This window comes from Salmo salar, chromosome ssa06 (genome assembly GCF_905237065.1).
Source record: "Salmo salar chromosome ssa06, Ssal_v3.1, whole genome shotgun sequence".
Classification (NCBI taxonomy): Eukaryota; Metazoa; Chordata; class Actinopteri; order Salmoniformes; family Salmonidae; genus Salmo; species Salmo salar.
Genome location: NC_059447.1, coordinates 82,244,989 through 82,267,923, shown reverse-complemented (window position 1 = coordinate 82,267,923; position 22,935 = coordinate 82,244,989). Strand labels below are relative to the sequence as shown.

Below are 22,935 nucleotides of genomic sequence, written 5' to 3'. Positions count from 1 at the left end.
ACCACTGACAGACTGGTAGGTCAATGAGATTCTTATCCAATCATCTCACGCCGCATACCAGATCCTTTAGGCCACAACTGTCTGGACATTAGCTCTAGTGCTCTCCTCGCCACGTCTCTCTCACACACAGACAGCTCTTCATATGTATTGGTACATCAACATGACTGAATAGGCTGTGTGTGTGTGTGTGTGTGTGTGTGTGTGTGTGTGTGTGTGTGTGTGTGTGTGTGTGTGTAGTACATGGATATGGTCTGCCATCTCTGCCAAGTTTAATGCATGCATTTCATGTTTTTATCCAGGTGCACATAGGGCTGTGGCGGTCACAAAATTGCATCAGCTGGTGATTGTCATGCAAATGACTGTCGGTCTCACGGTAATTGACCGTTAATTAACAAACTCTTTTAGTATCTCCTGGCTTCCACACAGCCTACAAGCCACTGATGCAGACCTTTGGAACATCTACATTTTAAAATGTCTAATAAATCCATGTAATATAGCCTACACCTTCACAATAAATCCATGTAATATAGCCTACACCTTCACAATAAATCCATGTAATATAGCCTACAGCTTCACAATAAATCCATGTAATATAGCCTACAGCTTCACAATAAATCCATGTAATATAGCCTACAGCTTCACAATAAATCCATGTAATATAGCCTACAGCTTCACAATAAATCCATGTAATATAGCCTACACCTTCACAATAAATCCATGTAATATAGCCTACACCTTCACAATAAATCCATGTAATATAGCCTACACCTTCACAATAAATCCATGTAATATAGCCTACACCTTCACAATAAATCCATGTAATATAGCCTACACCTTCACAATAAATCCATGTAATATAGCCTACACCTTCACAATAAATCCATGTAATATAGCCTACACCTTCACAATAAATCCATGTAATATAGCCTACAGCTTCACAATAAATCCATGTAATATAGCCTACAGCTTCACAATAAATCCATGTAATATAGCCTACAGCTTCACAATAAATCCATGTAATATAGCCTACAGCTTCACAATAAATCCATGTAATATAGCCTACAGCTTCACAATAAATCCATGTAATATAGCCTACAGCTTCACAATAAATCCATGTAATATAGCCTACAGCTTCACAATAAATCCATGTAATATAGCCTACAGCTTCACAATAAATCCATGTAATATAGCCTACAGCTTCACAATAAATCCATGTAATATAGCCTACAGCTTCACAATAAATCCATGTAATATAGCCTACAGCTTCACAATAAATCCATGTAATATAGCCTACAGCTTCACAATAAATCCATGTAATATAGCCGACACCTTCACAATAAATCCATGTAATATAGCCTACACCTTCACAATAAATCCATGTAATATAGCCTACACCTTCACAATAAATACATTATTTATTTTACACAGGTCTAAAGCAGCATGATATGAAGAAAATGTAGTATTTTTCAGAAGAACAGAATAGGATACTCTGAGTTGTCTTAATGTTAGGTCCAGATCTGAATATGCCATATGGCTGTGGGCTACACTAGTTCATTTAGCAGACAAGATATGTTTAGAATTCCGTGGCATTATTTTATAGTATGAAGAATACAATTGAACTAAGCTGAATGAAATAGAAAGGATATTCTCTCTAAAGGACGAGGGAGAGCACACATGCAGCTATTCTGTGTTGAGCAGTTAACATAGAAATAGGTACTCCTAGATGCCTAATTTTGAGTTAATGTAACTTTAGTTGTTCTACAAACGTTGGGCTATATGTTTTGATTTTTAATACATTGTAAGGCTGCATGATGCGACTAATTATGCTTTTATTTTATTTTTTAAGTACTTCATTCACAAATTGACAAGCAATGCCTTGAATTTCCCGGCGGCATCCCCTTTGTGTGGCCATAATGCACCCTAAAAAAAACATGCCTTTTGCGACCAGTGGCCATTGTGCCCTTGGCCCGGAGTGCTGCGTTGTGCCCTTCTCCCAGAGTACTGCGCTCCGAAGAACCTCACACGGCTCTCCATCACGTGATTGGGTGTTTCTCACAGGCTACAAGCGAAGACCAATACATCCGGGACACAACTGCGTACATCCTTATCCAATTCCGCGGTGCATATTGAAGATCCCCCATAGCACAAAAGTTGACCTATTCTAGTCTGTGTGAGAAATAAATATTTCAAACACAGTCTGGGACAGTTGTGGGATGTGATAGATCCCACATTAATTAATAGGCTATTTATTCACATAAGCACAGCAATGAGCACATGGCAGTAGGCTATAAGCAAATATTCCATTACCGGGAAAACACCACTATCAAAAGTGACCTTAAATGCAATTATGCATGTAATGCTTTTACTATAAAAAGGTGCATTTTAATGGTGAAAATGATCTTCCCCAAACTTGAAACTCAGGCGCTGCTTATGTATGCCAGTTAGGCTCTACACTCTTTGTAAAAGTAGATGAATGTGCTTCATTTTAAGAAGTTATTTGGCCACTTTAGTTGTGATACAAACCTTATCAAAACATATAGGCCAGGCTACTACATGAGGTGTGCAACTAAGATTAAGAAAGTCAGTGAAAATATATAATTCACAAGTGATTGGCTAATAGTGTCACCCACCATCCTGTTCTGTTCGTTTCATGGTGATTGTGTTCCCGGTCCAAAATGACCGCCCCATTATAGCTGATTATAAATCCATAATAATACATATATTATCACCTAATGTTGTGTTAGATCTTTTTATCAACTTAGGTTCTTGTGAACATTACTAGTTTGAACTTCTATTTGCCATTTATGGCCTGTAGGCCTCACAACTCGTATTTGAGTAAAAAAAAAAAAAAAAGAAATATATAATGTATGGATTAATTTGACTATAACAAATACTCAGATGAAACATATTGTGCTATTTATCACAGACTACTTTGTGTCAAAGTTAAACAAGGACTCTCTCCTCCTCACCAGTGTCATGATCAAAGATATGATCAAGAGCCTCACATACAGTATATCGTTTGGTCATTGTGCTGCCACAGTATGAATTGTGAGCAAGGCCTCAAAAAAGCTTTATATACCAGAGCTGCTAGAAAAGTTCTATATATTATGGAAACAATGTTGCGATTGTTTGTGAGAATGCCAACAGGTGTGGTCCTATTGGGGAAAGGGGGTTGTCATGGAAGCCAAGAAGGGGAGTGGGGTGTGTGTGTTTGTGTGTCTGTGTGTATGCGCTCAAACACACATGCATGTGGGGGTCTGGGAGAGGAAGTGTATCCATCTGATGAATGGGCATGTGACTGAGCTCAGTTTTATACACTAATTGTAGTGTCATCCATTCATTTCTAATGACCGGTCAATGACTGGTAACATCACAGGTGTACAAAAGGTAAATAAAACACCCAAAATGTAATGAAAATCATCAAAATGTATTTTGTGTGTTCAGATGCCCTGTGTGGACAAAGTCATGGAACCTTATGACAATCAGATTAAATGAGCTACATTTTTTAGAGAGAAAACTTGTAAAATTGGTCCAATTCAACCAGAACACAGCAGGTGTGTGAATCTTGTCTTTACATATAAATTCAGCAAAAAAAGAAACATCCTCAGTCAACTGTGTTTATTTTCAGCAAACTTAACGTGTAAATATTTGTATGAACATAAGATTCAACAACTGAAACAAACTGAACAAGTTCCACAGACATGTGACTAACAAATGGAATAATGTGTCCCTGAACAAAGGGGGGGGGGGGAGATCAAAATCAAAAGTAACAGTCAGTATCTGGTGTGGCCACCAGCTGCATTAACTACTGCAGTGCATCTCCTCCTCATGGAATGCATCAGGTTTACCAGTTCTTGCTGTGAAATGTTACCCCACTCTTCCACCAAGGCACCTGCAAGTTCCTGGACATTTCTGGTGGGAATGGCCCTAGCCCTCACCCTCCAATCCAACAGGTCCCAGACGTGCTCAATGGGATTGAGCTCCGGGCTCTTCGCTGGCAATGGCAGAACAATGACATTCCTGTCTTGCAGGAAATCACGCGCAGAACGAGCAGTATGGCATTGTCATGCTGGAGGGTCATGTCAGGATGAGCCTGCAGGAAGGGTACCACATGAGGGAGAAGGAAGTCTTCCCTGTAACACACAGCGTTGAGATTGCCTGCAATGACAACAAGCTCAGTCCGATGATGCTGTAACACACCGCCTCAGACCATGACGGACCCTCCACCTCCAAATCGATCCCGCTCCAGAGTACAGGCCTCGGTGTAACGTTCATTCCTTCAATGATAAACGCGAATCCGACCATCACCCCTGGTGAGACAAAACTGCAACTCGTCAGTGAAGAGCACTTTTTGCCAGTCCTGTCTGGTCCAGCGACGGTGGGTTTGTGCCCACATGCGACGTTGTTGCCGGTGATGTCTGGTGAGGACCTGCCTTACAACAGGCCTACAAGCCCTCAGTCCAGCCTCTCTCAGCCTATTGCGGACAGTCTGAGAACTGATGGAGGGATTGTGCGTTCCTGGTGTAACTCGGGCAGTTGTTGTTACCATCCTGTACCTGTCCCGCAGGTGTGATGTTCAGATGTACCGATCCTGTGCAGGTGTTGTTACACGTGGTCTGCCACTGCGAGGACAATCAGCTGTCCATCCTGTCTCCCTGTAGCGCTGTCTTCGGCATCTCACAGTATGGACATTGCAATTTGTTGCCCTGGCCACATCTGCAGTCCTCATGCCTCCTTGCAGCATGCCTAAAGCACGTTCACGTAGATGAGCAGGTACCCTGAGCATCTTTCTTTTGGTGTTTTTCAGAGTCAGTAGAGAGGCCTCTTTAGTGTCCTACGTTTTCATATCTGTGACATTAATTGCCTACCGTCTGTAAGATGTTAGTGTCTTAAAGAACGTTCCACAGGTGCATGTTCATTAATTGTTTATGGTTCATTGATCAAGCATGGGAAACAGTGTTTAACTTCTTTACAATGAAGATCTGTGAAGTTATTTGGATTTTTACAAATAATCTTTGAAAGACAGGGTCCTGAAAAAGGGATATTTCTTTTTTTGCTGAGTTTATTACATAATATGTGTGAAATTTGTTTTGATTTAGAATGGACCATTATCATGCACCTGTAATGAAACAGGGACAGCGGGAAAAAATACATGTCATCTATGTACTTATTAAAGAGCGAATGGAGGACGCTTTTCCCCGTGGTTTATTTTCAAGCCAGCCAGGTAGGCTATACTCCTGTTGTAAAGAGAAGCAATGTGCTAAATATTAGGAAAGTTGAGAAATAAATAGTAAGCCTATAGAAAGCTGATGGGATCCTCATTTTTTAAATAGAGGCCATCACTCTGTTCTCCCACAATTTCATAGCCTACAGAAATGTTGCGCAACATGAGCTCATGAAGTGTGATTAGATTTTCCATTACATTTGCATTGATGTCAGAGTGATTAGAGGGACAACAGAGGGCTGAGTACCAGGCAGTTAGCAAGTGTGGTAGGTTACTAATGACCATCAGCAGCATCAGAGCTTGGAGAAGCCTAATTACCGTGACTAAACGGTCAGGTGGAATTTGACTGTCTTCATGACCACCGGTGTGGCGGTAATACGGTCACAGCTAAAGCCCTAGCTGCACCTTTCAAAATGTCCATTCACTTATCAGCCATATCAAACAGAACACATTAACTATGCTGTAATTTAATGCAACTAGTCTGTAATCTGACTGATAGATGAATGCCGAGGCCTTACATAAAAGGGCTCAGTATAGGGGTCCGTCTATCTGTTGTCCCGGACCCATATCAGGACAGACCGACCACTCATCACACTAGCCAGTTCTGATACCATTCTGCCAAGGACTAAACCAGATCAATAAGGTTCCCCACAAGAAATGCCATTATTGAAATTCATACCACAGCATGACAGAATATTACATTCTGATTGGTCAAGAGGGTGCTGATTATTTTCTGAAATACGTACTGCAAAACACAATATTCAACTGGAAAATGTAAATGATGAAAGTTGGAAGTAACAGATCGCAATTCATTATTTGTAGAAAATGACTCATTTGCGTGACCAGACATCATTGGCAGGCATAACGAATGACATAGGTACACAAGAATGATGTGACATCATCAATAGAGGCCCACATCATATAGTTGACTTTGGGGAGCTGGTCAGGGTCAGGCTGAACATCTGAGCATGTTGACTCTGGGGAGCTGGTCAGGGTCAGGCTGAACATCTGAGCATGTTGACTCTGGGGAGCTGGTCAGGGTCAGGCTGAACATCTGAGCATGTTGACTCTGGGGAGCTGGTCAGGGTCAGGCTGAACATCTGAGCATGTTGCCGTGGCACCTAGAAACCATGTCAACACTGCAAATCCCACTGTTGGCATGTGGCAGTTGACGTACCAGTCCAAGCTGTGCCTCCCCGTCACATGACTGGGTAAACCCACTAAACAACAGCCACGCGCACACACACACCCTTGATGCGCACATACAGAGACACACAGAAATGTCATTGACACACACACACACACACACACACACACACCCCTTCTGCTCCAGTAGATTGATGACACACGAGTCCCTTCAGACATCATATGTCAGTGTAGTGCACAGGGCAGCAGAGTGGGCGGGGCAGCAGAGTGGGCGGGGCAGCAGAGTGGACGGGGCAGCAGAGTGGACGGGGCAGCAGAGTGGACGGGGCAGCAGAGTGGACGGGGCAGCAGAGTGGACGGGGCAGCAGAGTGGACGGGGCAGGCTAGTTGTAGAGATGGGAGGGGGAGCAGACTTGTTGGACCAGTAGATTGCTGATTCAATAACCTAAAGGGGGTAACCGCTGTGGAATGTATGCATTCAGCTGTGTAATGGGGCAGTAGGTAAAACTCCCCCTAAAGGATCACGCCATGGCCATGCAACAAACGCTTATAGCGGTGGGGCCTATTCAGAATGTACTTAGTGGCCAAATTAATGCATGGCTGAATTATTATAAAATTGCTACATTACTCTAAACAGCTAATTGATGTAAAAACTACACACATGAATAATATACAAAAGTGTTGAGTCAAACCTCTCAATGGTGAGAGAGAAAGGGACTTGAATACAAATACATGAATAAATGGGAGTCTGATGTGGGCGTGTTGGACAAGATAGATATGAACATATAGACATGAACGAGAGAAGGTGCTGCATGCAGTACAGGGCAGTCACTCGCCCATTCTACTGGGTTCTGGGCAGTACAGGGCAGTCACTCGCCCATTCTACTGGGTTCTGGGCAGTACAGGGCAGTCACTCGCCCATTCTACTGGGTTCTGGGCAGTACAGGGCAGTCACTCGCCCATTCTACTGGGTTCTGGGCAGTACAGGGCAGTCACTCGCCCATTCTACTGGGTTCTGGGCAGTACAGGACAGTCACTCGCCCATTCTACTGGGTTCTGGGCAGTACAGGGCAGTCACTCGCCCATTCTACTGGGTTCTGGGCAGTACAGGACAGTCACTCGCCCATTCTACTGGGTTCTGGGCAGTACAGGACAGTCACTCACCCATTCTACTGGGTTCTGTTCATTTAGTGCCTGCAATGTTTTAAAAACATTTTGCAATGGAAAACGGAAATGCCCGTTTCCTGTTGGACCCATTTCAGTCCGCTTTCATCCGTTTGGTGCCAAATGAACAGGGCCCTGTATAGCTCTTCCTGTTGGCATGCGAGCGAGCGAGAAAGCGGAAGGAAGGTCATGTTCCATTATGCGGTAGCTGCAGCAGCATAATCCCCTGCTTGTGTAATTCCCCTTTTAAAATGCTTCCTTGTGGTGTTTCCCCAGAGTTGACTAACCTGCTTGACTTGCCACCGAAGGACGGCAAGCAGGGATGGTGGGCTGGAGAGCAGGGCGGGCTGGTGAGCAGGGCGGGCTACCGTTTTTAACGGGTCACCCGCTCGCTCCACATCTGCCCAACCCTCGCCCCTTAAATCAATTTTCCTAACACTACAGCCTCTAATGTACCGCACTTTCTCCAGCCCTCTCTCCCTCACAGACACACACACACACTGCAGTTTCAAGGCTGCCAGTGCCATGATGTTTCAGTTTTGTGGGCAGTGCGACTCACCTTCCCACATCACCCCTGCCAAATCACGCAACATGTACACACACACACACCTCTCTCTTGCAGATTAGTGTGATGGAGTATCTAAAACCACTGTAATCAAAATCCCCCCAGGGATTATTACATACTACAAACAAGACTATACTAAAACCTTTGCTTTATGGTTCAGTTCCACTTAGCTTTTTAGCGTTCTGTTCTAATACACCATAAGCATATTAATTATGCTACTGGAATAAGTCAATGTATTCCTCCTATAATTTAACCTTGCAATCGAGTAAGTGCCTGTAACAAAAGTACAAGTCAAAAGCAAGTTGTTCACTCGCCAATTTGGTTCACTTCCCCCTGTAGGGGCTAATAAAACAGAACTGCTTTCACTCAGAATTATTATATGCTGTCAAATTAGGCAGAGCTACAGTTTCAGCTGAACTAGTTATAACTACAGCAGAACTACAGTCAGAGCAGAACTACAGTTCCCATTCATCATTGAGCCAGTCAAAGGGGAATTGAGTCCTCTAAACACACATTTTAATTAGATAAGGGGGCAATGACTGAAGAAAATAAAAGAATACAGAAGCATTCCAGTACATATGATACTGTGAATGAAGTCAAATATCATCATACATTGTTTTAATTCGATGCCTGTGTTTCATAGTCTAGTGTACCAGCAACATAATTCTTAGCTTTTTTAATAACGTCTATTTCTAAGAACGTAAAACTGCTAAACACCCAATAACCCTAATTTACGATAATGGTCTTCATCAAGCGTCCTCCACCTCTGATCAACATTAGCACCTCTGGTGAACCCAGGAAAGGACTTTCTCCCACTAAGCAGAGAGATGATGATGATGATGAAGAGAGAGAAGACCGAAGCAAGTGGAAGACAATAACATTGACCGAATTACACACAGCTTTAAAAAAAGGAAAAGGCCTTGGATAATCATTCTCAACCATCCAGTTTACCCTGATGCCATCCCAACGCAACTCTCCCTGCTCTGTCCCAGGGGGGGGTTTGCCAGGATGCTACGTGGTCGTCCCGGTCACACTTTGAGAGCCCATTTCTGGAAACACAACCAGACTGTCAAATGAGCATGTTTTTATATTAGAAAGACATATGGTCAGCCAGGAGAATGTAGAACAAAAGAGGAGAGGAGGAATGAATGGGGCTGTCTGTCTGCAGTGGGCAAGAAGGCCTTGGACGAGAATAAAAGTAATCCCCCTCGGGATTAGAAGTAGTACGATTTCCAGCTCATAATCTTGTCAACTGGCACTCGTCTCAAAAAGACCCTACAGCGTTTAAATAAAGTTAACACTTTTTTTTTAATTCTATGCACTTGACAATATAAATCCAATATACTTTGAGAGTAATATAAAAAAAATACATGTGTAGAGTAAAAGTGTTAACTCATTCGGTTGATGGAGGCTTTGCTTGAACACTTCAACACCAACCAAACTTCCTCTTATAATAACAGGATGCTTCAACCCTCAACACTTCCAGTGAGGCCCTCAAACGGTTGTGCTCTTTGTGGACAGTAATAAGAAACTGTCAATCTCCATTGGGTCAAACATGTCACAAAGGAGCTATATATAGCCAGCCATTACCTTCCAAAGTGTCTGTTACCTTGTGTCACCCTCCGAGTGTTTAAGGGACAACTTCCTATAAAGTCATATAACATGCTTAGAAGTTTTAATGATCGGAATCACAACAATATCTCACAGTGGAACGGAAGCTCGAGTCTGCTCATACATAAACGCTATCCATTTAAATTATATACATAGTTGTCATTACCAGTGTACTGTTAAATCAATGAGAATTCATGCACACCCGAGCATTCGTCACAATTTATCAAGCCAAATGTGGAATGCCCTTTCAGCAATGTCAGTGGTTTCTTCTGTGTACTACACAAAAATATCTCATTCCAGATTGGGTCGCTATACCTAGGAGGACCAAGGCTGCTCTAACGTAATCAACACCTGAACATAGAATTGGTATTTTAGTGTGCACTGCAATGCAAATGATTTAAATGGCCTTGGAGCAAAACTAAACACTGCAGAATGCAGGTCAATGGACTAGAAGAAAACCTCTGCATTGACCAAGAAACCCTGTAACCCTGATCAGTGTTTTAAATAGAACACTGACCAAGAAACCCTGTAACCCTGATCAGTGTTTTAAATAGAACACTGACCAAGAAACCCTGTAACCCTGATCAGTGTTTTAAATAGAACACTGACCAAGAAACCCTGTAACCCTGATCAGTGTTTTAAATAGAACACTGACCAAGAAACCCTGTAACCCTGATCAGTGTTTTAAATAGAACACTGACCAAGAAACCCTGTAACCCTGATCAGTGTTTTAAATAGAACACTGATCAGTTACTCTTTGGGGATTTAGGCTGGGTATGTAAAGTACTGCTGATATAAAATACATTTCAGTGATTAGTGTGAAAATATAAAACACTGATCAGTTTATCTCAAATAAAACTGAAGGACCGTGGCGTTACTCTGGACCCTGATCTCTCTTTTAACGAACATTTCAAGAATATTTTAAAGACAGCATTTTTCCATCTTCGTAACATTGCAAAATTAAGAAACTTTCTGTCCAAAAATTATGCAGAAAAATGTATCCATGCTTTTGTCACTTTAGATTAGACTACTGCAATGCTCTACTTTCCGGCTACCCGGATAAAGCACTAAATAAACTTCAGTTAGTGCTAAACACGGCTGCTAGAATCTTAACTAGAACCAAAAAATGTGATCATATTACTCCAGTGCTAGCCTCTCTACACTGGCTTCCTGTTAAGGCAAGGGCTGATTAAGGTTTTACTGCTAACCTACAAAGCATTACATGGGCTTGCTCCTACCTATCTCTCCGATTTGGTCCTGCTGTACATACCTACACATACGCTACGGTCACAAGACGCAGGCCTCCTAATTGTCCCTAGAATTTCTAAGCAAACAGCTGGAGGCAGGGCTTTCTCCTATAGAGCTCCATTTTTATGGAATGGTCTGCCTACCAATGTGAGAGACGCAGAATCGGTCTCGACCTTTAAGTCTTTATTGAAGACTCATCTCTTCAGTAGGTCCTATGATTGAGTGTAGTCTGGCCCAGGAGTGTGAAGGTGAACGGAAAAGTACTGGAGCGACGAACCGCCCTTGCTGTCTCTGCCTGGCCGTTTCCCCTCTCTCCACTGGGATTCTCTGCCTCTAACCCCATTACGGGGGCTGAGTCACTGGCTTACTGGTGCTCTTCCATGCCGTCCCTAGGAGGGGTACGTCACTTGAGTGGGTTGAGTCACTGACGTGATCTTCCTGTCCAGGTCTCCCCCTCGGGTTCGTGCCGTGGGGGAGATCTTCGTGGGCTATACTCGGCCTTGTCTCAGGGTAGTAAGTTGATGGTTGAAGATATCCCTCTAGTGGTGTGGGGGCTGTTCTTTGGCAAAGTGGGTGGGGTTATAGCCTGCCCTGTCCGGGGGTATCGTCGGACAGGGCCACAGTGTCTCCCGACCGCCTCCTGTCTCAGCCTCCAGTATTTATGCTGCAATAGTTTGTGTGTCAGGGGGCTAGGGTCAGTCTGTTACATCTGGAGTATTTCTCCTGTCTTACCCAGTGTCCTGTGTGACTTTAAGTATGCTCCCTCTAATTCTCTCCTTTCTCTCTTTCTTTCTCTCGGAGGACCTGAGCCCTAGGACCATGCCTCAGGACTACCTGGCATGATGACTCCTTGCTGTCCCCAGTCCACCTGGTCGTGCTGCTGCTCCAGTTTCAACTGTTCCGCCTACGGCTATGGAACCCTGACCTGTTCACTGGACGTGCTACCTGTCCCGGACTTGTTGTTTTGGACTCACTCTCTACCGCACCTGCTGTCTCTACCTCTGAATGATCAGCTATGAAAAGCCAACTGACATTTACACCTGAGGTGCTGACCTGTTGGACCCTCGACAACTACTGTGACTATTATTATTTGACCCTGCTGGTCATCTATGAACATTTGAACATCTTGGCCATGTTCTGTTATAATCTCCACCCGGCACAGCCAGAGGACTGGCCACCCCTCAGAGCATGGTTCTTCTCTAGGTTTCTACCTAGGTTCTGGCCTTTCTAGGGAGTTTTTCCTAGCCACTGTGCTTCTACATTTGCATTGCTTGCTGTTTGGGGTTTTAGGCTGGGTTTCTGTACAGCATTTTGTGACATCGGCTGATGTAAAAAGGGCTTTATGAATACATTTGATTGATTTTCAAATAATAAATACAAAACTAAGGCCAAAGTCGCCCAATAGAAGACCAACTCATTAAGAACAATGACAGTAGTTTTCTCCAGTGATGGAGCATACCTGGCTCTGTGCAGTTCTTCGACTCTGTCTCATTGTCGTTGTCGAGTTCATGTCCCATGAGCCTCCTTCCCCAATGTTCGTGCTTCTCGTGTCCATTCTCAAGGATCATTCCATGGCCTGAAAGAAAACATTTATTAAAAAAAGGAGGATATCCTTGCTCATCAAAAACCATGTTACAAAGAAGCTGAGTAAACGCTGAACCGAACATAACCAGTGTATCTGTGAAAAAGGTGCTCAAAATTCACTGAAGCATTCACAAATCATGTCAACCATCTTAAATGTATATCATTAAGATGCTTAACTGATAGATTTGAAACAAAATGTATATGCATTTCTACCACACTTGATAATTAATCACATTGTTGGATGGAATGGATTTACTTCATTTCCCCCTTCCATTCAGGTTTGAATGTGTCAAGGGTTTTAAATGGGATGAATACAAAATGAGAACTGTTTAATTCCTGATTACTGGATGCAAATCACCCATACACACGGCCAACTTCCGACTCTTGTGGATTTTGTTCAGTCATTTCTCAAAGGTTTTCAGGAGCTTTTGAATGACATTTTAATGAGCAAATAACCCAGATTTGCAGGCTTTCAGTGTTTGACCCCAGTTAGATTATAGGCTCACTGATTTCAACCACCAACACAAAATGATTACAGTCCTAACCAAATGACTAAGTAACCTTTCCCTTTGGGTAATGACTTTTGGTCAAGTCTTTGAAAGAACAGACCAACCTGACTTAAGCTTTGAGGTAAGACAATTAAGATGCGTTACAACGTCTGAATTCCATAGGAGATAAAAGCCTCAGGATGAAACCATGGAAATTGCAAGGCAAAACAAGCTAGATTACAGAGAAAGGGGCTTAAAAAACCCAAACTAATTTGCTGCCTTGAGGCAGAATACAAAGACGTTAGCCAAGTAGAGGAGCATCTAGCTACCTTTGACTGCACTGTGCTGCGAGCGAGAGAAATAGAGGGCGATATCATCCTGCAACTTGGTCCAATCAGCTGGCAAGGGAGACGGACCAAGGATGCCTATCAATCTCTGCCACGAGCCGCTCCCCTCCGCCTCCCTGCCCTGATGTCCCAGCCACCTCTCCATCGCCATCCCATCAACATCACACACACACACCTGTCAGATCGGGGCCGGGGCCTGGCCCTAGCTCTGTAACCACAGTCAGCCATACTCTACCTTGTCCATCATGGAGACATACACCTCCTCCAATCAGACTGGAGGTGAGAGATGATGGAGACTCCCTCCTTGACAGAACAGAGAAGCATAACCCTTAAGTACTCCATCACTCAATTCCCATCCATCTGGTCCATTCAGCTTGGCACTACATTAGTCCCAGACATAACCAACCCTGGAGTACTCCCATCCGAGTCAGAGAGGGGACAGAGACATAGTATGCCATGATGAATGCCTGGTTATTATTCTGATGGTGGTTCAAGAATGAGAGCAATATGGAGAGCATTCAGATGAGTTTGGGGGGAGATGAGGGATGAGTACAGGGGAGGTGAGGGATGAGTACAGGGCAAGTGAGGGATGAGTACAGGGGAGGTGAGGGATGAGTACAGGGGAGGTGAGTACGGGGGGGTGAGGGATGAGTACAGGGGGGGTGAGGGATGAGTACAGGCGAAGTGAGGGATGAGTACAGGGGAAGTGAGGGATGAGTACAGGGGAAGTGAGGGATGAGTACAGGGGAAGTGAGGGATGAGTACAGGGGAAGTGAGGGATGAGTACAGGGGAAGTGAGGGATGAGTACAGGGGAAGTGAGGGGTTATATTTCTCTCTGATCAAACACCTGCCTCACCTCACTAAAGGTGAGGATCAAGCATGTGACATGTCCCAACATGGTTGGCGTTCACACAGCCTGCCCCCTTATCAAATAACCTCTTATGGCCAACCATCACGACACACGTCAGCAACCTTGATTAAATGCTAAATAAAGGCAAGCCATTACCGACCAAAGCCTTTACTTTGGTCCCCAGAGAGCCTTTTGGAGATGAGCTCGTCCGCGTGATATCATTCCAGAATAATCTTTTAAGCCTCTTGTTGTTTGTAATGTAATTAATAAAAATTCCAATATATCCGTGAGCGCTGACATAAGCCTACACCACATAGTGTGCTGATTTATTCGTTTCTGAGTTCAAGGGTCAGAGTGATTGACATCAGATGGACATGTTCTACTACTGGGTAGGAGAGGTGGAGGGTTAAAAGCATTTTGAGAACAAATCAGATTGTGCTCATCCCTTACCTACATGCCTACTGCAGGCAGAGAGGAAGGCCTTCTATAGTCCCTGTCTATGTTAATATTACTCCGAGTGAAAATATGTCAGGTGAATAGATTCATTTTGAAATTGGAGGATTACGTGGTGTGTGGTCGCCAAGCTTATTGTGTCCATCCTAAACATGGCTGCCTAAACACTTCAGGCTGAGTTTGACAGCCATCGGTAATTGAACTCGGGTGAAATCTCCATTCGTGTCAGAGCAAGATGAAGACAGTCTGAGTGACAGAGCACTTATTAGTCATACATATTATGGTCTGTTCAAAAGCCAACTTACAGGGCTACTTGTCTGTGTGATAAAACACACACCTTTTATTTTAGTCATTTTTTATTGTCACACACTGGATAGATGCAGTGAAATGTGTTGTTTCACAGGGTCAGTAGTAGTACAGGGCCCCTGGAGCAAATCAGGGTCAGGTGCCTTGTTCAAATGCACATCTACAGAGGTTTCACCTTGACAGCTCAGATATACCTACATCATCCTAATGCGTGGGGGAATCTGATTCTGTGAGCCTGTAAATGTTCACACACACACACACACAAATCATGCATGGTAAGCCATCTGAAACCTACAAGTTTACACAGAGCACACCTCTGAACAGCTGTGAATGATGTATTAGCCATCGAGAGAGAGACAGAGACACACAGGGAGAACTCCTCATGTTTAAGCAATGTCCCAACCGAGAGTGTAATCTTCTACGGCCTCTGCGTAATCGTATCTCTCCGACTCTTTGCGGAACCAGGGAGCAAGATGCTGGAGAGTGATTAAGGTGATCCAGTGTGCAATGGTGTGTGAAGCCCCGGGCGAGACGCGATGATGCCAGCATTACCACAAGCCTACGCTCACTCGCTCCCTTTCTCTCAGCCGCTGGGTGACTGATGATGCGCCTGGCACAGGCACATTTTGCCATAGGATGTCAACGCTCAAACCAAAATGTCGACCAACACATAAGCAACTTTCAAATATTTGTGGGGTTCCATGATTCATCCGAGGTGATGTAGGCTGCTACATGCTTGTCAATGTGTGTTAGCCACCGCGGCCGCTTCTCTTAGAAACGTGTCGTTGCCCCTGCGCACACTGCGGCATATGGACAGACCGACGCATACTCGAAAACGAGGAAGAAAAATATATCAGTGTGGTTCCCTCAATTAACAGGTACATGCGAATTCTGTAATGACAGCGTGCAGAATGCCGAGACAAACATACGCTAGGCTACAGCCACTGCGTCGACAATGAAACTAAATGCAGTTTCTCTCGACACTGGTATAAAGCAATCGTTACGCATTTTGCACTGAATAATTAAGATTAATAACCCTGCACTATCGGTGGTTCCATCTTATCTCTCCATCGGTTTGATGCAGATAAATATATATGGAAATGCTGGGGGGGCGCACCATAAATGATTTGGACTGAATGCTCCGCTTGCATGTCCTTGAAAATGTATTTTTATGACCGTGGCGAAATACAATTCTCTGTAGACTATATAGTTAATGGCTAGCTGGTTATAGGGTGCACCATTACACTGCAGAATTCTCAGCTGTTCAGCTTCGTCCTCCCTGTCCCGCGTTTATCAGCAGTTTCCACGGCTCACACTCACCTGTCTTTGTCAGAAGTGCTGACATGCTCCACGCCATGAAGAGGACACTGCAGAGAAAACACACTTGTACGAAAAGCATCTCTCTCCTCTTGCGAACTTTGAAAATCTTTGCAATTATGGTCTTTTTCGAGACGCTCTTGTTCTCGTCCTGGTCCATGGCTGTAGCTCGGCCAAACCGTGACTTTTCGTCCTTGCCTCACTGCAGACGGGAGAAACGGGAGGAATTGCCCGTTTTCGCAGCTTCACACAGAATAGGCTCGGGACGCGGTCCTCATTTCAAATGCCCGGAGCGCAGATGGGAAGTGGTGGAGCGGACAGTTTGCATGTGCCGCCGAGACAAGGCTGTTCAGCTGTTGGATTGCTAGAACAGCGCGTGAAAATTCCGTGCCCGCACAACAGGTAATGAATGACACAGGGCGGGCAATTCCGATGGTCTCCAATCAATTCAGCGTTCCCTCGCAAATCCCAGATTCTGCCCTTTAAATTTTAGCAAATAAACTTCCATTGCATTTGAAACGAATTATATCACTGGTTGCCTTCAAAGTAGCACAAAATCTACTAGTGAATATCAATTTAAATCATCCTCTTCAGTGAAATGATTCAACTGGATGTGGTCGCAGAACTAGGCTACACGCACCCGGCTGCGTTCTGCCGCCGCATATTAATTGAAACCAATGTGATTTCATCAAGGTTCGCCTAATTGTTACATTCGGGTAGCAAAGTCATGTCACCTCGGTATGGCACCTCCCCTTGACTTCCTAGTGCAGAAGAATAGACTCGCAGAAGATGAAACGGTCATTAACTCCGTCGTTCCAGGTGTAGTCTTCATGTACAGTCTTTGGTGGATATGATACACTTCGCAGGATTCCGCCAACTGCAACTTTTCCGAGGGTGTCATGCGCAGACACGTGATAGTTTGCAACAATAGATCATTCTCTCGTAGAGAGCTCGGTTACAACTGAACTGAAAACAACTGGACCATCATGACAGCCGGGTATCGATCACTCTGAACTATAACGCCTCTTCTTTGACCACACATTATTCGCAGGTTGCCGCTGAGGCAAAATAGGTTTGGATCAGTGCGGATGAGGTGAGGCAAGCCATATCATGCTACCGAAGAGGTACCCAGACCCTTAGAGTGCTGCAGTATTGGAGAAACGCAATCTAATATCTGTCTGCATCCTTCCTGAGCATACACCCTTTAATAACGGACTGACCCTGGTCACTGGGATATTCACAGTTTGATATACCTGTATGAAATTGAGGTGAAAGATCCCATAGCTCCGAGGTACCAATATACCTGTTTGTGTCCTCACCTTGAAGTATATTCTCACAATCCCCAAATTTGGTCTAGACTTTGGGGCTTATACATGGCCCTATCCTGCTGAGCAAGAATGCATGCAAATCAGAATGCACAATTGAGTGCCTGGAGGAAAACGTTAACACTGACATTTCAATAGGCTTAATAATAGTGTCAAGTAGACTATTTCATACAGTGTTGTGTATATAGTCCTATACCAGTGAAGTATGACGAATATAAAGTATGGTTAGCTATGTGCCTTTGCGATGGTTGAGGTAAGGACAAGTCATTATCGGGTATCTTTCAGTGGACGTGTTATCACCTTATGCTGTCACCTTGTGCGAGAGGTGGCCCTAGTGCCATACTTCGCATGTAAATATATGGAGGTGTCAATATGTGTGACATTTAATTATTTGAAGAAAGTCAATGTAAAGGTTCTGTATATGCGTGTGTGTGTGTCTGTGGCTCTACTTCCTTGCACCTATGTGTGTGTCACCGGGTATACAGTGGTGTCACTGTGACTGCTGCATGGGCCCTCACCTCTGCCGCTTGTTTCGCTCCGTGGGGCCACATCTCCAGATCTCCACTGCAGCAGTCGTGTGCAGAGGCCACCCCTATTAACCAGTCTATTAGCCAGTTATATTTATAGACTTCTCCTGCAATAATTAACTCCATTCCCATTGTTGAACTTTTAATAGCTTGCCTGTCAGAAACCTGCCTGTCAGAAACCTGCCTGTCAGAAATCAGCCTGTGCGAAAGCAGTCTGTTAGAAATCAGCCTGTCAGAAAACCAGCCTGTCAGAAAATCAGCCAGTCATCTTCCGCCAGGTCCGCCCACTTAGCAAAAAACAGCAAAACACCAAGGAGGATATAGAGGTCAGGAATCTTGCCTCATAACCTCCAGTGGACCTGCATTATGTCAGGACAGGTCACCAGTTTGTTAAAAACGACCTCCATAACTCACTCACTGTGCAGTTAAGGATGTACTGCAGTACCATTGATGCTTTCTGAGGGGCCTGTGTCTGTGTGTCGGCTGGTCTTGTGGATAGAAGGCATCTTTGTCATTAGGGAGGGCTTTTTAATCTGGCCCCAGGTCTTGTCTTCATCCTGTAGGCTGCAGCTTGGGTCCCCAGCCCCACACACCCACACACCCACACACACACACACACACACAACATGTGTGACACACCCCGCGCCCATGCCAAAGGATTAGTCCCCCAGGCCGCAGCCCACACGGAAGGCAGGCAATCGGGGAGCCGTGCCAGGGCCTGCTTACAGGGTTTTATCCACTGTTCTACACTCCCTGGCCTCTCCCTGGTCATTTCAAAGCTATACACACATTGCCTGCCTGCTCCCTCCTGCTCCTTCTGTGGGAGCCATCGCAGTGCCACAGACCTGCAGTAGAGAAACACAGAGAGAAAGAGAGGGAGAGCAGTGTGCGTGTGTACGTGGACTGCTGTGGCCAAACAACTTACGATGCAAAAGCAAAAAAGCACTAATCTCATTGGAGGAAAGGTTTTTAATAGGGACGAGCAGGCTGTCAGAGTAAACAATCAGTCTAGTGTGGTTGCCTGTTGCTGGGGGGGGGGGGGGCATTTGAATGGGTTCAGATGTGCAGTTACTAGGCTGAGCTGGGATATCCAATCAGTTGCTAGGCTGAGCTGGAATATCCAATCAGTTGCTAGGCTGAGCTGGGATATCCAATCAGTTGCTAGGCTGAGCTGGGATATCCAATCAGTTGCTAGGCTGAGCTGGGATATCCAATCAGTTGTTAGGCTGAGCTGGGATATCCAATCAGTTGCTAGGCTGAGCTGGGATATCCAATCAGTTGCTAGGCTGAGCTGGGATATCCAATCAGTTGCTAGGCTGAGCTGGGATATCCAATCAGTTGCTAGGCTGAGCTGGGATATCCAATCAGTTGCTAGGCTGAGCTGGGATATCCAATCAGTTGTTAGGCTGAGCTGGGATATCCAATCAGTTGCTAGGCTGAGCTGGGATATCCAATCAGTTACTAGGCTGAGCTGGGATATCCAATCGGTTGCTAGGCTGAGCTGGGATATCCAATCGGTTGCTAGGCTGAGCTGGGATATCCAATCGGTTGCTAGGCTGAGCTGGGATATCCAATCGGTTGCTAGGCTGAGCTGGGATATCCAATCGGTTGCTAGGCTGAGCTGGGATATCCAATCGGTTGCTAGGCTGAGCTGGAATATCCAATCGGTTGCTAGGCTGAGCTGGAATATCCAATCGGTTGCTAGGCTGAGCTGGGATATCCAATCGGTTGCTAGGCTGAGCTGGGATATCCAATCGGTTGCTAGGCTGAGCTGGGATATCCAATCGGTTGCTAGGCTGAGCTGGGATATCCAATCGGTTGTTAGGCTGAGCTGGGATATCCAATCGGTTGCTAGGCTGAGCTGGGATATCCAATCAGTTGCTAGGCTGAGCTGGGATATCCAATCAGTTGCTAGGCTGAGCTGGGATATCCAATCAGTTACTAGGCTGAGCTGGGATATCCAATCAGTTACTAGGCTGAGCTGGGATATCCAATCAGTTGCTAGGCTGAGCTGGGATATCCAATCAGTTGCTAGGCTGAGCTGGGATATCCAATCAGTTGCTAGGCTGAGCTGGGATATCCAATCAGTTGCTAGGCTGAGCTGGGATATCCAATCAGTTGCTAGGCTGAGCTGGGATATCCAATCAGTTGCTAGGCTGAGCTGGGATATCCAATACTATACATGAGAGTGGCAGATTCACCAGTAACACGCAGAAAGCTGAGCGAGCATACGTGTCCATCTCTAAAGGACAGGAGAGGTGGGAAGAGGAGAGGATGAGGGAGGAGAGGAGGCCTGGGCCTGGGTGACAGTGGGAGCTGCAGGAGGAAGTCTGACACATTGCATTAATGCCCTGCTGGCATTGTAACCAATGTTTAGCTAATTGTTCAGGAGCTGGTGGAGGAGAGGGAGGGGAGTCCGAGGGACGCTAATCCGCTAGTGTCCGGTTCTGTATTAATAGCACAATGCAACGCAGAGGCCAGGACTGACCTTTTTTACTGACGGTTTCCCATGTGCTAATGTTCCCCCAACTTTCCCCACGTGAACGGATGCCACAAATAGCACAGTACAGCATCGTTGTGTACAAGGAGAGTCCCTGGGGAAGTGCAAAATTTGCTCCTCGCAAAAACCTCAGTTAGCTGCAGGAAAAATAAAATATTCATCCTCGAGGTGGAGCGTTGGTTCTGTGGCAGCACTGCAGGTTTGTTTGTATGCCTGGTCGGGTGGGAAGAGTAAACATCAGGGAGAGAGAAGCTGCAGAGAGCCTAATAATATATGCATTCTGGAGCCAACAGCCATCTCCACTATGACTGACTGACTGATGTCATCTCCACTATGACTGACTGACTGATGTCATCTCCACTATTACTGACTGATGTCATCTCCACTATGACTGACTGATGTCATCTCCACTATGACTGACTGACTGACTGATGTCATCTCCGCTATGACTGACTGACTGACTGATGTCATCTCCACTATGACTGACTGACTGATGTCATCTCCGCTATGACTGACTGACTGATGTCATCTCCGCTATGACTGACTGACTGATGTCATCTCCTCTATGACTGACTGACTGACTGATGTCATCTCCACTATGACTGACTGACTGACTGATGTCATCTCCACTATGACTGACTGACTGACTGATGTCATCTCCGCTATGACTGACTGACTGACTGATGTCATCTCCACTATGACTGACTGACTGATGTCATCTCCACTATGACTGACTGATGTCATCTCCACTATGACTGACTGACTGACTGATGTCATCTCCACTATTACTGACTGACGTCATCTCCACTATGACTGACTGACTGACTGATGTCATCTCCACTATGACTGACTGATGTCATCTCCACTATGACTGACTGACTGACTGACTGATGTCATCTCCATTATGACTGACTGACTGACTGATGTCATCTCCACTATGACTGACTGATGTCATCTCCACTATGACTGACTGACTGATTGATGTCATCTACACTATGACTGACTGACTGATGTCATCTCCGCTATGACTGACTGACTGACTGATGTCATCTCCACTATGACTGACTGACTGACTGATGTCATCTCCACTATGACTGACTGACTGATGTCATCTCCACTATGACTGACTGACTGATGTCATCTCCACTATGACTGACTGACTGACTGATGTCATCTCCACTATGACTGACTGACTGATGTCATCTCCACTATTACTGACTGATGTCATCTCCACTATGACTGACTGATGTCATCTCCACTATGACTGACTGACTGACTGATGTCATCTCCGCTATGACTGACTGACTGACTGATGTCATCTCCACTATGACTGACTGACTGATGTCATCTCCGCTATGACTGACTGACTGATGTCATCTCCGCTATGACTGACTGACTGATGTCATCTCCTCTATGACTGACTGACTGATGTCATCTCCACTATGACTGACTGACTGACTGATGTCATCTCCGCTATGACTGACTGATGTCATCTCCACTATTACTGACTGACTGATGTCATCTCCACTATGACTGACTGACTGACTGATGTCATCTCCATTATGACTGACTGACTGACTGATGTCATCTCCACTATGACTGACTGACTGACTGATGTCATCTCCGCTATGACTGACTGACTGACTGATGTCATCTCCACTATGACTGACTGACTGACTGATGTCATCTCCACTATGACTGACTGACTGATGTCATCTCCGCTATGACTGACTGACTGACTGATGTCATCTCCGCTATGACTGACTGACTGATGTCATCTCCACTATGACTGACTGACTGATGTCATCTCCACTATGACTGACTGACTGATGTCATCTCCACTATGACTGACTGACTGATGTCATCTCCACTATGACTGACTGACTGACTGATGTCATCTCCGCTATGACTGACTGATGTCATCTCCACTTTGACTGACTGACTGACTGATGTCATCTCCGCTATGACTGACTGATGTCATCTCCACTATTACTAACTGACTGATGTCATCTCCACTATGACTGACTGACTGATGTCATCTCCACTATGACTGACTGATGTCATCTCCACTTTGACTGACTGACTGACTGATGTCATCTCCGCTATGACTGACTGATGTCATCTCCACTATTACTAACTGACTGATGTCATCTCCACTATGACTGACTGACTGATGTCATCTCCACTATGACTGACTGACTGACTGATGTCATCTCCATTATGACTGACTGACTGACTGATGTCATCTCCACTATGACTGACTGACTGATGTCATCTCC

General features: G+C 44.9%; 1 protein-coding gene across 3 annotated transcripts in view; it reads right to left on the bottom strand.

The window, feature by feature from the left end:
• The window catches only part of LOC106608207 (sodium/potassium/calcium exchanger 4), a 49,496-nt gene extending 32,128 nt beyond the window's left edge, over positions 1-17,368 (bottom strand). For 2 of the 3 annotated variants that reach the window (XM_045721080.1, XM_014206018.2), the window contains exons 1-2: positions 16,308-17,030; positions 12,418-12,534 (exon numbers count right to left, since the gene is read on the bottom strand). In XM_045721080.1, coding sequence (XP_045577036.1) covers positions 12,418-12,534; positions 16,308-16,464 — 274 coding nt within the window. In that variant the 5' untranslated portion in view covers positions 16,465-17,030. The other variant, XM_014206017.2, reaches the window with a different exon arrangement.
• Between the last annotated feature and the right edge of the window lie 5,567 nt (positions 17,369-22,935).